The following is a 16,801-nucleotide window of genomic DNA, read 5'->3' on the forward strand; positions in this document are numbered from 1 at the left end:
TGGAAAGCCATCAATGCTAGAAATACAGCAAGTAGTTCCAGAAAATGTATGCACCATGTAATTTGAGCATCTGTCTAAGTGCCATAGGCTAAAAATCTGTAGCATAGGGCTCCTTAGCCTGTTTTCGAAGCATCTGTCATGACCAATATGCCGCTAGATACTTGACTTTGTGCCACTACCGTCGGATAGAACGTGGGCATTTTCCAAATGGTTAATGCAGCGAGACCACAATATATAAGTGACCGTGTTTCCATGAATGATGAGGCACCTTAAATCTGAGCCGGCACTGGAGAGGTCTCATTCAAAATAGCCCCAACAGAGTGACCACTGCTGCGGAGGCCATGAGGCCCAGTGGACAATTGAAAAAGCTTCAGCGGAAATATTTATCCCGGCTTAAAAGCGTTTAAACACCGGAGAATGGAATTAACGCATTCTTCTGTCAGGTGCGCCAACATAGACAGAGAAGAGATTTGTTCCCAGGAATGAGATCTGGTGGCTGGGCATAACCATGCTCTTTAACCAGTTGACTTTGAGTTCAAAACACTCAAAATGTGCAAGTAACAGGTCTTTGTTTTTAAAAAGCTTGTTCTTCTGACTGTGCTAAGAACAACCAGTCGTCGTGTTAATTTATAACGTGAATGCTGCTCAGCCTCAGCGGAGCGAGCTCCGCATTGACACACTTTTTACATGTGCAAGGAGCCAGAGATAAGCAGAAGGGCTGGACTTTGAACTAGTGAGCAGTCCCCTCGAAGGCGAATGTCAAGAATGGTATGTAATTCTCCATCCATCATCTGTTCATATCGACACAATCGCATCTTTCGCGAGGAGACATGATATCTTTGAAAGGAGAGTCGGTGGAGGAAATAATGCCTTTGGAGGCCGCCTTACAGTAACATGTATCCTTGCTTTATTGTGCATCAGCATCCTGTTCAAAATACCCAGATGATGGCACAATGCGTCTGCGTAATGAGCCAGATGACACTAGGGCCCCTATATGTCTGGCTGAGCGCCGCTTGCCCTTGGGCAGGGGGAGTGTGTTTATTGTCGAGGCATGAACTGGAAAAGAGCTCTTTATTGTCATTTTTGTGCCCTGAGCAATTGTGTCAGGGCCTGCAGCTTTTATTGATTCATGAATCACACTTGGCATGAAGCCAACAACATTTAAAATATAAACACAATTTTCTTGTAGATCCCGGTGACTATCTAGAAAGGTGACTGAAGCTCTGCAGGGACTCGATTGTATGATCCGGATCCTTATGGCAGCCGGAACAAAAACATCTGTTGGTTCTAGTCCGTACTTCATGCCAGCGATGTCAGAAATGCATGAGGCCAAGTACTAAGGGACCTTGGGACCATGATCTTGTGCTTGGGCCAAGGACGTTGGGACATCACCTAGGCTCCATCTCTGTTTTCCTCCATGGTGGTGCAGCAGGCACACTGAGTTTGTGTGGCCGTTGTCCCAAAGAGCATGAGCAAGTCAGAGGTGCTGCAGAGCCCCCTCAATTCTGCAAGAGGAGCTTGTAGGCCTGCTTTCAAACCATGCTGCCAAGCATCCATCTAGCGAATCTCCACACTCTTCCTAACAAAACAGACTAATTAATTCTCCTCACCCACAAAAACAAGGACTTTGCAAATTCTGCTGCATTGTGCTTCCTGGCTGAGTGGAGCTATTCTGGACAGCACATTACATCTACCGAGCTTCCAGCTCTTGAAAGTTAACGTGGAAAAAGAGGACGTGCTGTCCTAATGTAGAGGCACTCTTCATAAACTGTAAGCCTTTCTACTCGCCACGGGAGTATTTGTCATGTATTCTTGTAGTGTGTATATTCCTCCACACACGTGTGTGAGCGCAGCGCTGCAACAGCTGGCTGATCAAATCACAGACATGGTGCAACAATACCCAGACTCACTTATTATTATTATTAGAGATTTAACAAGACAGCACATTACACATTATATATGCCCCACCAGAGACAGAAATACAGTGGATCATTGCTAAACAATAATAAAGGCTGCATATCGCTCTGTCCCTCAAGCACCTTTGGGACTCTCTGATCACTGTCTGGTTCATCTTCTTCTGACCCACAGGCAGAAAGAGAAATCAGCTAAACCTGTAGTAAGGACTGTAAAGAGCTGGACCAATGAAGCAGAGCTGGAACTACAAGCCTGCATTGACTGCATTGATTGGAGAGTTTTTGAGGCTGCAGCCACAGACCTGGACAAGCTCACAGATACTGTGACATCATACATCAGTTTCTGTGAGGATATGTGCATTCCAACTTATTTAACATACAACAATGACAAACCATGGTTTACAGCAAAACTCAGGCAGCTTTGTCAGGCCACAGAGGATGCTTACAGAAGTGGGGATACAATCTTGCACAATTGATTACAGTAAACAACATACTTACACAACACAATTTACATATCAGATGTACACATACTTACAGAACACAATAATTCTATACAATGTACAGTAAACAATACACACAATATAGAATACACAATATACAATACAATAAGTAAAGAGTATACATTGTTCAACAGTCTGACTGCTTGGGGGAAGAAGCTGTCATGTAGTCGGCTGGTGCGGGTCCTGATGCTACGATACTGCCTGCCTGATGGTAGCAGTGAGAACAGCCCATGACTCGGGTGGCTGGAGTCTCTGATGATCCTCCAAGCTTTTTTCACACACCGCCTGGTATATATGTCCTGGAGGGAGGGAAGCTCACCTCCGATGATGTTTCTGGCAGTTCGCACCACCCTTTGCAGGGGTTTGTAGTTGTGGGCGGTGCTATTGCCGTACCAGGCGGTGATGCAGCCAGTCAGGATGCTCTCTACGGTACTAGTGTAGAACCGTGTGAGGATGTGTTGGTTCATTCCAAACTTCCTCAGCCGTCTCAGGAAGAAGAGGCGCTGGTGAGCCTTCTTCAGAACGGCCTCAGTGTGGACAGACCATGTGAGTTACTCAGTAATGTGGACATCGAGGAACTTGGAACTGCTGACTCTCTCTACCGGTGCTCCATTAATGGTGATGGGGCTGTGTTCTCCGTCTTTCTTCCTGAAGTCCACCACAAGCTCCTTGGTTTTACTGACGTTGAGGGAGAGGTTGTGCTCCTGACACCAGCGTTTCAATACGGGCATGTCCGTCATGTGTGTTTATGTTTATGTTTATGTTTGTGCTTTTGGTTTAAGTTTCTCATTAAAATATTATTTATGTTGACAAGCCGGTTCTCGCCTCCTCCTTGCCCATCCTTTATCTGTGTTACATTGGTGCCGAAATCCCGGGAAGGAGGAGGGATGCCCGTTGCAGAGTCCTCGACACTGCCGTCCACCCAGGGGTGTGCCACTGCCATCTGCCGGGTGACGGAGTAGCCCGACCGCCCGGATGAGGGGAACGGCCGCCGTCCGCGGGGCAAATGGACTGCCTGGAGCGAGGGAGCCGCTGCCGGGGGCGGAGGAGTGCCCTCGCGTCCCCAGAGACGCGGAGGGGTTGAGGGAGACCACCGTCCACGAGGGGAGTAGGGAACACTCCTCCGTCCCTGGGCCGCTGCCAGGGACGGGGGAGTGTCCCCATTTGCTGCCAGAAAAGCGGAGGGGCGTTCTGCCCGCTGGGGGTCGAAGGTTTGACTCCGGTTCGCCCGGGGTTGGAGCGGCTGTCATCCGCCTGAGTGTGAAGGAGTGTTCGAGGACCACACGACAGTACATCAGAGAACCGGTGAGTGAGTTTTTTCTCTCTCTCCTCTCTCTCTCCCTTTCGCACCATAGTGGCCTTTTTCCTCGCCTATTTTGTTGTTGTTTTTTTCCCCTCCTGTCTCCTCCCAGGGCGAGGAAGGCGGGGATGACCACGCGGGACTCAAGATACAGCAAGATACACCCCGCCCCAGGGATGGGGGGGGTGTATGTCATGCCGGTGGCACCCCGGCCTGAGATAACGCCGGGAGGAGTGTGGAGTGGAGGGGGCGGGGCCGGGTCGGAATATCACGTGCCCGGTCCCCAATCGGCCTGATGAGGCGTGCGAGGGATAAAGGCGGCCGGTGACGATGGTTCGAGAGAGAGAGAATTACGGGCATGTCCGTCATGTGTGTTTATGTTTGTGGTTTTGGTTTAAGTTTCTCATAAAAATATTATTTATGTTGACAAGCCGGTTCTCGCCTCCTCCTTGCCCATCCTTTAACAGTGTTACAGGCATTATGTGAATAAAGTGGATTTGAATTTAATGTAACTATACCAGAACTAATTCCTGCTTGAAAATGGATTGATAATAACTGGTAAGGCTTATTCTGAAACATATAGTCTAAAGCATTTATAAACAATGAAGAAAAAATGCAAAACACCATGAGGGTGCTGGGTTCCCTCATGCTTTGCCTGCTCAGCTGTGTTTGATTATTGTTAATCAATTCTGGTAACTTTGCCTCCTTACTTTGATCTCTGGTCTCCTCTCTGACACAATGCTTCTCATTATAAAGGCTTTGCGAAGATTTATTTTTTACCAGTATATGATACTTTGGCATATAAAATTGTGATTTGAAATTAATATTGGAATCTTTTAGGACAGGCAGGGTCTCAAAATCTGAAAGGGCATTTGTTTTTCTCCCTCCAAGTCACTCTTGTAAAACCATGGAGATTGTTTAAGCACTTAGATTATGTATTTACTTATTATTATTTTTACTTTTTAGTAAAATACATTTTTACTTTTTAGTAAAATTATTTGTTTTGAATTTTTGTAAAGTGTCACACTGAAGAATGGTGCATGGAGGAAATGTTTGAATCAAGGGTCGAAATTTGCCCAGAAATATATAATGAAAGCGCTTGAAAAAAGGTTAACATGCACAATTAATCATTTATTTTCTCAATATTCTGTTTTAAGACATATACTTCAGACTTGCACTCTAAGGCACATTGTAGTCTCTAACCTAAATTAAAGTTAGAAATTTGTACTCTAAATGGTGTTGCATCTTACCAGAAACACACAGCAGCAGACAGTGTGAATTCAGCATCTTGATCTTCAGTGGAGACTCAGCAGCCTGAGATGATTGATTTTGAGATCCAGTCACTAAATTCCCAAAAATCATCTGCTTTTATACATAGTGTTTCTTTTAAAATGTAAATCTAACATCTAGAGAAAACAGCTTAAAATGTTTAAATTATTTTGATATGTTACTTTGATTTAACTTTAATGTAACATAACATTTAACATAATGTACAACAATACTTCTCATCAGATTTTTTCCTGGTTGTTTTGTTTGAAATGCTTAGATTAAATATTTCCTTACAATGAGATATCTCCTGCAAAATAGCAGTTGTTGAGACTAATTTGAATAATCACATTATTTGTGATATATTTTGCACTTCATTCCCCATCTGCCCATTCGATGTGAAGTCATGTATTCAGATTTCAAATTAATGTTCTAATAGAACAAATAAAGTCATAATACCTCTGAAGTTTTTAGAACAATTCAGTGTTTTTGAAACTAAGATAGTGGGGACAATGAATGTTTTTAAAATCTGATTTGGTTACCTTTGAAAATATATGCACTGTTGCCTATGGCCTACAAAATCAAGCTCTTGAAAGTAATGTTAATCGTAATTAAATATCCCTTTCTCCTCTGTCTCCTAAAAAATATTTATAGCAGCATCCCACCCAGGCAAAATATTTCTCGGAAGTTGTTGATCTGGTTTTTAAAAGGAAGTCTTTCACCAAATGTAGCTGGCATGTGGTAAGATTGCTCTGGGATAGGTAACAACACATATAACACAGAAAGACCTGGCAGTTCACTCGCCTTGCCTTTTTTCCCAGACATTAATAACAATATTAACAAAAGAGTAAATCCCAAAAATCTGGTTTCATTAAGCTGCCTTTGAAGTGCTGCAATGCAAAAGTGAGAGTAAACCATAACTTTCCATTATCAGTTTCAGTTGCACACTTTTGGGGAATTCCATGACTTCACTTAGACAGCCCACACACATACTTACATACACATGCATGCACCCCCAGCCACTTTCAGACCACTTAAGAAACTTTGCTGAGTAAATACTGGTAGTCTCTCACAACTTCCTTAAGATTTTAAGGAAGTTGTGAGAGACAGCCAGAGACTGTTTTTTTTTTGCAATTAAAATTTTTTATTGATTCATTGACATATCGCAAAGCTAAAATACAACAAATATACATTGAATCACATTTAACCCCCACTATTACCCCTCCCCAATCAATCACCCCACCCTGATCCCCAACTAGATCAGGTCTACTAGATCTCAATATTTCCAAGCAATGCATGGCTTACACTATATTTCTACAAAATGCAATACAATGTAATAAAGAAAACACCAGATTTTACTTTCATAACATATGTACATATTTATTTTGCAGTCTGTATGCTACTAAACATTTTCAAATAGCCTACAATGTGTTGTGTTTAGGCTAAATGTATGTAGGCTAAGTTGTATACAATAACTTGGCATTATCATGGATGAAGCTTATCATATTACACCTTGAAGGAGCAAGTGATGATCGTTTGCCATTGAGCAGTAGGCCAGTGGAACTAAACATGCATTCCACCAGCACACTACCTGCGTGACGGCAGAGATCGCGGAGAAGTATGTTGATTAAGAACGCAAACTTTTGTTGAATTTATGAGAAATCTACAGACGCAAACAGATGAAGTGTAGTAAAATAAAGACCTAAATGTGTATTTCAGACTTTTTTCACCACAAGTCTGAAAGAAGACATGTTATTGAAGACAAATATCCAAAAATCTCAAAATTGACCAGTAAAAAAAACCCCGATGTTTTTGCCTGCCATGTCTCGCCTTAATATAAACACACACTGTTATCAGTATTATTTTGGACAAAGTTTTGCACATTTCACTTCAATGTACACTGAAGCATGCGTCGTGAATTAGCAATGTGGAAACGGTGGTTTGTTACTGCAGTAATATCACGTTCAGTGCTATACATCTCTCCGTTCCAGAATATTTGGTTCATAACATCAATCTTTGATTCAGGTGTTTGTGCAACCGTGCCCTGAAGATTTAACAAAAGTCTGGGTAGGCCTAAGTTAAAAAAAAAAGTAAGTAGGAATTAGGAAAGTATGTGAGAAGTGAGATCAAAATTACCTTGCTTGCTTCTTTCCGCCATTTCACCTCAGTGCGAGAAAAAAATGCATCGCTTCTTCTGTACGGAAAACGAGCAATTTTAATTGGTCGTCAATTCACTGTGAGTCTGCGTATCGTAGCAACGAGCACAAGACTGTGCTGTTATGAATCCAGTAGGAAAATAGATCTCGTGTATTGTTTATATATTTCGTGTGTGTATGTCTCTATGTGATAGAATTATTATTTGATGCAAATAATTCTAGCCGGCTCAGCCAAACTTTATCAGATGGCGGCTCAATTTGGCTTACGAAATTATTGGCCGGCGGCGGCTGAAATTCTAAATGGCGCAAATGGCGGCGCCTGGCGGCGGCTTCGGGGTCTACTCCACAGCACTTACCCGAGAGTCCCCCAAAAACATTAAGTAGTTGCCCCATTTCCAGTCAAACAAATTCCAAACCCCCATCCTTCTGCTTGACCCCTCTTCGAAAGCAGCCACCCTCCCCATCTCCGCACACCCCTCTAAGAAAGAGGGTGCTCCATCTGACTTTCATCCCCTTAAAATAACCTGCCAACCAATCATCACACTGGTCAAAACCCAATTTTTTATGTACTTATCCTCCAAATTTACGACCTCCCCATCTCCCAAAATACAGAGTCTGTGGCAGAATGAGATTTGAGTGTTCAACACCTCACATACAAAACTTTGCACCTTCAACCATAATTCTTGAATCTTACGACACCCCCCAAAAACATGGGTGATGTCTCCATCTTCTGAATGGCATCGCCAGCAGATGGGTGTATCCTTAAACCAAGCCAATACAATTTATGTAAAATCTTAATTTGCATAAGGCACAACCTTCCATCTCTAGATGCAGATTTGACATTTTTAAGAATCCTAGCCCACACTACCTCCTCAAAAAGCTAATTAAAATCTTCCTCCCATAATATTTTGAGAGAATTTAAAGCTCCGTCCCCCAGACTCTGGATTAGCAGGGAGTAATACACTGATGCCTCATGACCCTTCCCAAAAGCAGCAATAAGTACACCCAGAGTATCTGCTGCACTAGGGGGGTGCATGCCACTCCCAAAAATAGTACAGAGTAGGTGGCTCAGCTGTAAATACTTATAAAATTGAGATCTGGGAATAGATTTTCAAAAGATATCAACACTCCACTATCATAAAGTTAACTGAGTGTATTAACCCCCCACACAATCCACTCTGACCAGCAGAAAGGAGACTTATTAATACATAGTTTAGGGTTGAGCCATATGCTTGAGACTACGTTTCAATAAATAAGCAGAGTTAAACACTCTGGGCATTTTTGTCCATATCAATTGTAAATGAAATATAACAGGGTGTGATTTAACTTCTCCGATTAGTTTGATCAAAAGGCTTTGCAGTGGCGAGATAGGGGCAAGAATTTCCTTTTCAATACAAAACCAGGGAGGGGCTCTCAGGTGGAAGAGACCAATGAGCCAAATGTCTGAGACTGAATGCATAACAATAAAGCAAAATCTTGGGTAGGCCTAACCCACCTTTGCCAATCGCCTGTGTAACTTATTGAAACTTAACCTGGTACACTTACCATTCCAAATGAAGTACTTCACTATGCTATCAAATTGTTTGAAATAAGAGAGGGGGACATCTACAGGGAGAGATTGCAGCAGGTAGTTGAATTTTGGAATACAATTCATTTTAATAACAATAACCTTCCCAATCATCGATAAATATAATAAAGCCCACCTGTCCACATCATCCGAAAACCTTTTTATTAAGGGATCAAAATTAACTGACTAAATCAGACAAATTTGCTGGGAATAAAATTCCCAAATACTTATTGCCCTCTTTGGGCCACTGGATGCTGTCAGAGCCAAAGCTTCAGATTTAGACCAATTTACTTTGTATCCTGAGAACTTGGAAAAGGAATTAATAATTCTGTGGTGGCATGGCATAGATCTAGAAGGTCGGAGACTAATAATAAAATATAATCTGCATGAAAATTATCCTCCTTTCTTATCGTGGCTGCTAATGGTTCCAGGTCAAGACAGAACAATAATGGCGAAAGAGGGCAACCCTGCTGGGTGCCCCTATCCAGAGTAAAATAATCTGAAAAGAGTCCATTTGTTTGTACCACTGCTACAGGTTGTAGCACATGATATTGACCACATGATAATGATGAGATGCCTAATGTTATCAGAAGAGCTACAGCCTCGAAGAAACCCCACCTGATCGGTATGTATAAGAGATGTCATAACTTTACTTAATTGATTAGGCAGAATTTTTGAAAACATTTCTACATCTAACTGGATAAGGGAAATTGGAAGGTAACTTTTACACTCGCTTGGATCTTTGTCCTTTTTAAGAATCAGACTGATCCGGGCTTGTGTCATGGTTGGTGGAAGCTTTCCATTCTATAATCATTCCATATAAACTTTTAACAAAAGTGGAGCCAATTCTGTAGCATAAGATTTAAAAAACTCAGCGGCAAAGCCATCTGGCACCGGAGCCTTACCTGTAGGCAGGGCATTAATTACCTCATCAAGCTCCTCCAAGGTTATCTCAGAATCAAGATAATTGTTTTGCTCAGTCGTCAGTTTAGGAAGATCTAATGGTTCCACAAAGTTTATAATATCTTCATCAGTAGGCAAAGACGTGGAACTATAAAGATCAAGATAGAATACTTCCATCCATCCATCCATCCATCGTCAACCGCTTATCCTGTGTACAGGGTCGCGGGGGGCTGGAGCCTATCCCAGCTAACATTGGGCGAAAGGCGGGGGACACCCTGGACAGGTCGCCAGTCCATAGAATACTTTAAAAGCATTATTAATATTAATGGGTGAGTTCTCCAACAGCAGATTTCATTGAGGGAAAGGAAGAAAAGGACTCTCTCTGATTTATATATATCTAGCCAAATGTTTTCCTGCTTTGTCCCTCGACTCAAAGTATGCCCGTCTTGCCCTGAATAACCAAGACTCCACTTTCCACAACTAAATAGTATTATATCTATATTATGAGGCCATCAGACGACAAACGGCACTTCAGCTCTGCCTCAGCATTTTTAATATTCCGTTCTAAGTCCACAAGTTCTCGTGCTTTGGATTTTTTGATGAATGAGGTAGACTGTATGATCCGACCCCTAAGAACCGCCTTAAGTGCCTCCCAAGCCATATCCACAGAAGATACTGAGGAGCATTTGGTCTCCATAAAAACATTGATTTCAGTCTTTAACATTTGTTGGAAATCAGGATTTTGCAAAAGGGATACATTAAGGTGCTAACTATATGATTTATTTTTCTCCACATGTGGCAACACCTCTAAACTCACCAGATCTGAGACTAAGATATTTCCAATTACCGAAACACACCTACCAATTTCACACTTTGTTTTTTTTTGTGTGTGTTTTTCAGATGAACCGTAAAAATATTTTATGTGGTGTGTAAACATGTACTGCTATTGAGGAAGGTTGTCACAAAAGGTTTAGCTTTTTTCCATGGCAATAATGATAGTAATATGTAGCTTAATAATAGCTTAATATGTTTTATTTTATTTTATTTAATGTATTGTTTTGCAGCCAAAACTTTAAGGTTTGTGGCAATACAGAAGTTGAGTTGACTCAAAAATACCCCCCTACCCTGAGTAATATTCACTGCAGTAAAACTAGTGTGACAACTAAACACAGTCTCCTCTAAAACTAAATAATTCAGTTATATTAGAATACAATTACACATAGTCCTGTTGTCTGTCTTGCACAGTTTTAGTCAGACCTAAACATTTTAATTTTACATACCTTTTCATGTACTTAAAATTCTCTTTAACACAATGTCTCCATTTGTGACACCAAATAAATAAATAAATAACATGTGTCATACTAAATGTTTGCAAAATTAAGGAAAATCATGAATTGAATATTCATATATAAAAACAATAATGGAAAGATTGCAGGAAAATGAACTTTCATCAGCTATGTCCTCATTCTCTGTCCATCAAGATTTTTTTTTTTCATAAATATTGATTTGTTGGAATGAAGCAGAACAGTTTTGTCTTTGACCTTCAAAATGGCTACAAAATAAGTTAAATGTTCTCTTGTCTGTCAGAACATGATTTTTACTAAAACATGTTCTTTTCCATATTTAGAAAAATGTTTAAAAGAATTGTTTTAAACCATTACATAAATTATTTGGGTCCAAATATTCAACTTATGCAAGAATATTATTTCTAATAAAAATTGTGTCATTCTCTTACTGTTAGCAAAACCTTGTCCTTTAAACCTAGAAATCCTCCTCACTTGGCCCTGTGGAAAAGACCTGCTTCTGTCCAAATGTAACCGGTGATCTGTAAAAGTCCTCAGCTTCTCTGTTAGCAAAATATGCCAATTTTTATTATGATAAAATAAATAAGTAAATGTTCTTAAATTGTTCTTAAACATGAATTTAGTTGTTTTATGATAAATTATTTTATAACTGGTGAACTAAAACCCTTGTGTCCCAGTAAATTGGGACACATTTTGTCATTGAGATGTTTTGCAAAAGGGTTCCACTTGACCTGGATTTACACTATCTGACAGCAAAACAAACATTTAAAGTTCAAAAATACATAATTCAATCAATGAAAGTGTCTTGTTTCCCAGAAAATATCAAGAATTGCTTTATTATATTAAAAGATACATATCTCAACCCCTTCAACATAAATTTTTTTAGTTCTTTAATTTAGGGCTGATATGACTGGCAGCATCATGTCTGCTAAGGATTATGTAATTTCTTTGAAAATGGGTTTTAAAGGGAATTCCCATGTTAGTCTTTAAAAGTCCTGTCAGATTCAAATCCATGTAGTGTGTTTTGCATCTTGAGATCAAACATGAGCCGGTCTATTTTATTGCTGTCCTTGGGTCTTTCTGATCTACATAGCTTTCACTGAGGGTAAGTTATTTACACATTCTATTCTGTTAACTTATAATACATAACTAGCCTACACCTGCATAGCCTGTTTTGTGGTTTATTAATGGTGCAAATAATTATTATATGTCTAGTCTACCTGTTTAGATTTAACATCCAATCCTGAATCATAATGCCATAATCATGCTTTAAATAATGATTCATTATGAAAAACCATATCATAGACTACATTCTCATTGTATAATTCTGTGATTCAGACATACAGTAACTGCTTGCATGATTGGCTCATTATATAGCATGAACGTTTAGTTTTTTCCATTCCCTGTTAAAATTCCTACTTTCCTTTAAAAAAATTTGAAACATTTCCTCTCCATAATAAACACATTTAATGTATACCTGTTTAATTACTTTTCGTGTTGTACCTGTCAATTCATTGCTCTTTTGGCATAATAATGAAATGTCAGAAAAACAAGGCGAACAAACTAAACATTAAGTTAGATATTTTACTCTTCAGTAATAACATCCAAAAGTGGTACCACCCAGTTTTATTAAAAGTTTGTGTTCATCTCTGCTTGCAGGGCAGCATATGTTCATGAGCCAGCGATGCACGTGTTTCAAAATATACAAAAAGCTGAGGCCTGAAAACATCAAGAAGTGGAAAGTGCATAAACCAAGTGCATTCTGTGACACCACTGAGATTGGGTAATCTGATTTTAATTCAGAATGTGTGCGTGGCCTACTATACTTTGGGGAAAAATTTGCCCCCAGAAGTAAGTAAAATTATTTGTGACGTGTGTGTGTGTGTGTGTGCTTAATCAATATGTGATCAATAGTTATTTGATGTGATCAAACTAAAAGCTCTTTACTTTGCTCACAGTGTTACTTTGAAGAATCCTCAAGTCGAAGTCTGCCTGAATCCTGAATCACAAATGGGACGGCGACTGAAATCTATACAGTAAACTCCAATCTTTCAGTTGCAGATGCACTTCTCAACTACATCAACAGTAATCACTTGCACACAAGAGACAGACTATGATGCACACAAAACACACATCTAATGCCAGTAAGGATGCTGTTATCCAACCTGTTCATGTCATTTGCTCTGTTGTGTTTTTAGAAAAAAAAAAAGGACAATAATCCACTTGTTAATTATATGTGAAAGATCACACAAAATTTATATTCAGAAGGGATGAAATTCTGTTATGTTTATGAATGGACTAGTGTGTCTGAATTTGTTTTGCTCTGAAAAGTCCTTTAGCCTTTAAATAAAGACGGTCTTTGGGCATTAATGGGGAACCCACAATCTAATACCTATATTTAAAAAAGATTTAACTAATGCATTGTATTCCATGAATAGTTTGTAAAAAATAAAGAACAAAAATAAAATAAAATACAAGAGTTATTATTTCTGATATCAAATGTTGTGTCTAAGAATATGGTCAACTTGTACGATTGGTATAGATGTCTAGTATTGGATGTTTTGTGTTACCCTGTCTGTTATTGGAATAAAAATTGAATACAAAGTGATATCGTGTAGATACCGGGACTATAGTTATAGTTTGTAAACTAATGAAAATCATTTTGAGACAACAAAATCCTTTTTTTAAGTAACAAATTATGATGCTTACTTAAAATAACTACTTCAGAAAAAGTCAACCATTTGCTGTTAATTTCAAACACATTTGGCATTTTATTACATCTCAAGTATTTAATAACCAAATGAATCTCCAAAAATGTGTTCATTTCAGGGATTTTCATTAGCTATATAAATTTGTAAACATTTGATCTTCAAAAATGTGATCAAATTGCCTCAAAGTTCACATTGTTTGTGGAGAGGAAAAGTAAATAAAAATCCCTTGTTTTGTTGATATAATGTCAGCAAGAGTGATCATAATTCTGTAAAGGTCTGTGCACATCCAAATGTGTGTATTATATAGTTTTGCAGAGTGAATTAAGACAATTTGTGTAAAAACAAAAGCAGATTTAGGAGGTCTGTACTGCCCCATTTAGAACAGCAGATGGCACTGAAAGAATTAACATTCAGTTGTTTATTTTGCAACATAGTTGACTATAGTGGCTCCAAAAAGTATTTGAACAGTTAAGACACACTTATAGTACAAATGTATGAATGCCTCTGCATTAAATAATAAAACTTTTATTAAAAAAAAAAAAAAAAAGTGGCAATTTAAAGAAAGTATGTAATAGACACCATAGCCGATGAAACGTGGCTAGGATGATACGTTTAAGTCATAGGGAAACAAAGAGAATATGACTCCAGACAGACCAAAAAAAGAGCCTATAAGCATTAAGCAAAGCCAAAAAGGTGCTGACCACCATTGTCAATTATGTTATGTACTGGGGAAATTAGTAATGTGAACCCTTTATTTAGGATCTTGGTGGTCTGGGTGTTTTCCAGACTTTGGGGATCAGCGACAAAGGGACTGTATCATCAGTGTTAATAATCATAATTTGTAAAAACATTTTTAGATGTAAACAAGAATATGATAAACATTAATATTTTGATACATACTAGAAAATGGTAAGACAAGCCAGAAACTGTTGAAATAAAACATACAGTGTCTTCTGTCATTAATTTTCTCATGTAAACAGGCATTAGAAATGTATGTACTCTGGAGTGAAAATCTAATCTTAATGAATCTTAATGTCATTTCAGTGACATCAGTAATGGGGTACTTGGAAAATGAGCTAGAGAATAGCTAATGTCATTGCATCAATCATACTTTGAGAAATGTAATTTATTAGTGACCTGATGAGTAATTACGAGTAATGAGTAAATGTGTGAGTCATAATGTCTTTACATACAGTAGAAATGAGTGGAGCTTTGTGTGGTTACAATCCACAGAGTGCACCCACACATGCTATATATCAGCATCCATGAAGGCAGCATCTAATTTGTGAACGGAAAGTGGAACAAATGCCTCAAGCATCCTTTTTAAACAACATACATTTATAACACCCACGTAAATGTCTAATGTACATGACATTAAAACCACATGTACTGCTTTGGTATCATGGAAAATTATTGGTTTAATTTCATAGAATTTGTACAATTAAAGCTGAAGTGTAACTTTTGCGGTGATAAAATAATTTGCTTACTATGCAGACAACTAGGCTATAAGTAAGCCATTAGTGATAATACATGTATTTCTTTTTTTATTTTGAGTGGCCTGACTATCCCAACAGCTACATTGACTCAACCAATGTCATGAGCTGCAGGGGGGACTATCTTTTTGATCAACAGAAGGGGGCATATTGCGAAGGCTTTTTTAAAACAAATGTTTATTTCTCCAATTCCGATGGCGCAGCAAATAATTACAGTACTTCAGCTTTAATACAAATTACATAATATAACAATTCTAGGTACTCGTTTTGTCTGAAAGAATTTCAAAAATAGCCTATTGATATTACAAGCAAAAATCCTGGCCTGGACAGATATTGGCAACCTAGAATAAATCAACTTTTTACTTTTCAATAATAGGGGGGACGTTTGACTTCTTGAAAAATGAAACACCTTTAAAATTACTTTTTTCTGTGTTAAAACATTTATCACATGTCCTGAAATAAAGATCTGATCAAGGCCTTCATAAACCTTAAATAGTTTTTTGGTATAATGTGTAATGTTTCAGATTTTTCAAATTGTGTGATGGAAATGAGCTGTGATGTTATTACATTTTCTGTAAATGGTTTCGTGAGCCTTGGACTTACTCATACAACAGGTTAGCTCACAAGATAGCTTTTTAAATTATTAAATACAGGTCTTGCATATTGACCGCTTTGGCTTTCTCAGGTCATAATGTAAAACTGAATGCTGCCCTGGTAGAGATGTGCTCCCCTGACACTTCTCATTTCCTTGATAAACACATAATTATTAATATTTATTTTTTATCTCTAAAATTCTTGCCGTGATTGTAAATTTACAGCTGTTTCAAGAACAGTGATTTTTGTTACAAAAAATCTAAATTCTACACATAAATACCAAGTATGCCTAAATATACATTATATACTGTATATAATTAACAGTGCTTCAATAACATTCTTACATCTCTCTACTGGCAATATGGACAAATCTTCTTTCTGATTCTCTCTGAGATGCCTTCTTTCAAGTGATCTTTTATTTAATAGGATTTAGATTTGGACCCTTTGCTTGCCGTTCCAGACCAGTCCTGGGTTTTTGCAGGTATTTAGGATCATTGTCCATACCTTTAACTCAGGCACAGTTGTCTTATGCTTGGTTCAACATTATGCTCCAAAATGCCTCATTAATCTTTTGATTCCATTATGCAATTCAAGGCACCGTGTGCCACCAAAGAACAACTGACCCATATATACAAATAAGTCACTGGTAAGGAAAAGACATTTTTAAAATATTACCATCATCTTTGGCACACAATTATGTGGTGCAGTGCCAAAAAAAATTATTTCTTCATAATTCTGGAATCCCTCAGATAATTATAGATAGCATGAGATACTTAAGTTACAGTAAAAAGAAAGCTATGTACTGTGCTCAGGGCTGTGCCGTTTTAAAATAGACCAAATCTTCAGCTCACACAGGCCAGCATTTTCTGTTCCTTAATTTGGAAATTTCTGTCTGTCCGACATGGCGATAGTGTTTATCATCAAACTATTTTAGTAAACAAGCTTCAGAAATTGTCACTGACTAATCATTAAATACACGAAAACCCCCATGTTAAACATAGCTGGAAATTTGAGTCTATGTCAGGAGCTCAAGTCACAAATAAAGAAAAGAAAGAAATGTCACTGTAATTTTCTTGTAATTTACACAACTGTTT

The 16,801-nt window shown here is 38.5% G+C and overlaps 1 protein-coding gene across 1 annotated transcript; it reads left to right on the forward strand.

The window, feature by feature from the left end:
• Nucleotides 1–11,952: 11,952 nt before the first annotated feature.
• On the forward strand, nt 11,953–12,949 carry LOC127641154 (C-X-C motif chemokine 10). Its single transcript, XM_052123959.1, is given in 4 exon segments — nt 11,953–11,982; nt 11,984–12,014; nt 12,569–12,692; nt 12,868–12,949. Coding segments are annotated over 4 exon segments (267 nt in total).
• The last annotated feature ends 3,852 nt before the right edge of the window (nt 12,950–16,801 follow it).

Source organism: Xyrauchen texanus, chromosome 4, assembly GCF_025860055.1.
Source record: "Xyrauchen texanus isolate HMW12.3.18 chromosome 4, RBS_HiC_50CHRs, whole genome shotgun sequence".
NCBI classification, from domain to species: Eukaryota; Metazoa; Chordata; class Actinopteri; order Cypriniformes; family Catostomidae; genus Xyrauchen; species Xyrauchen texanus.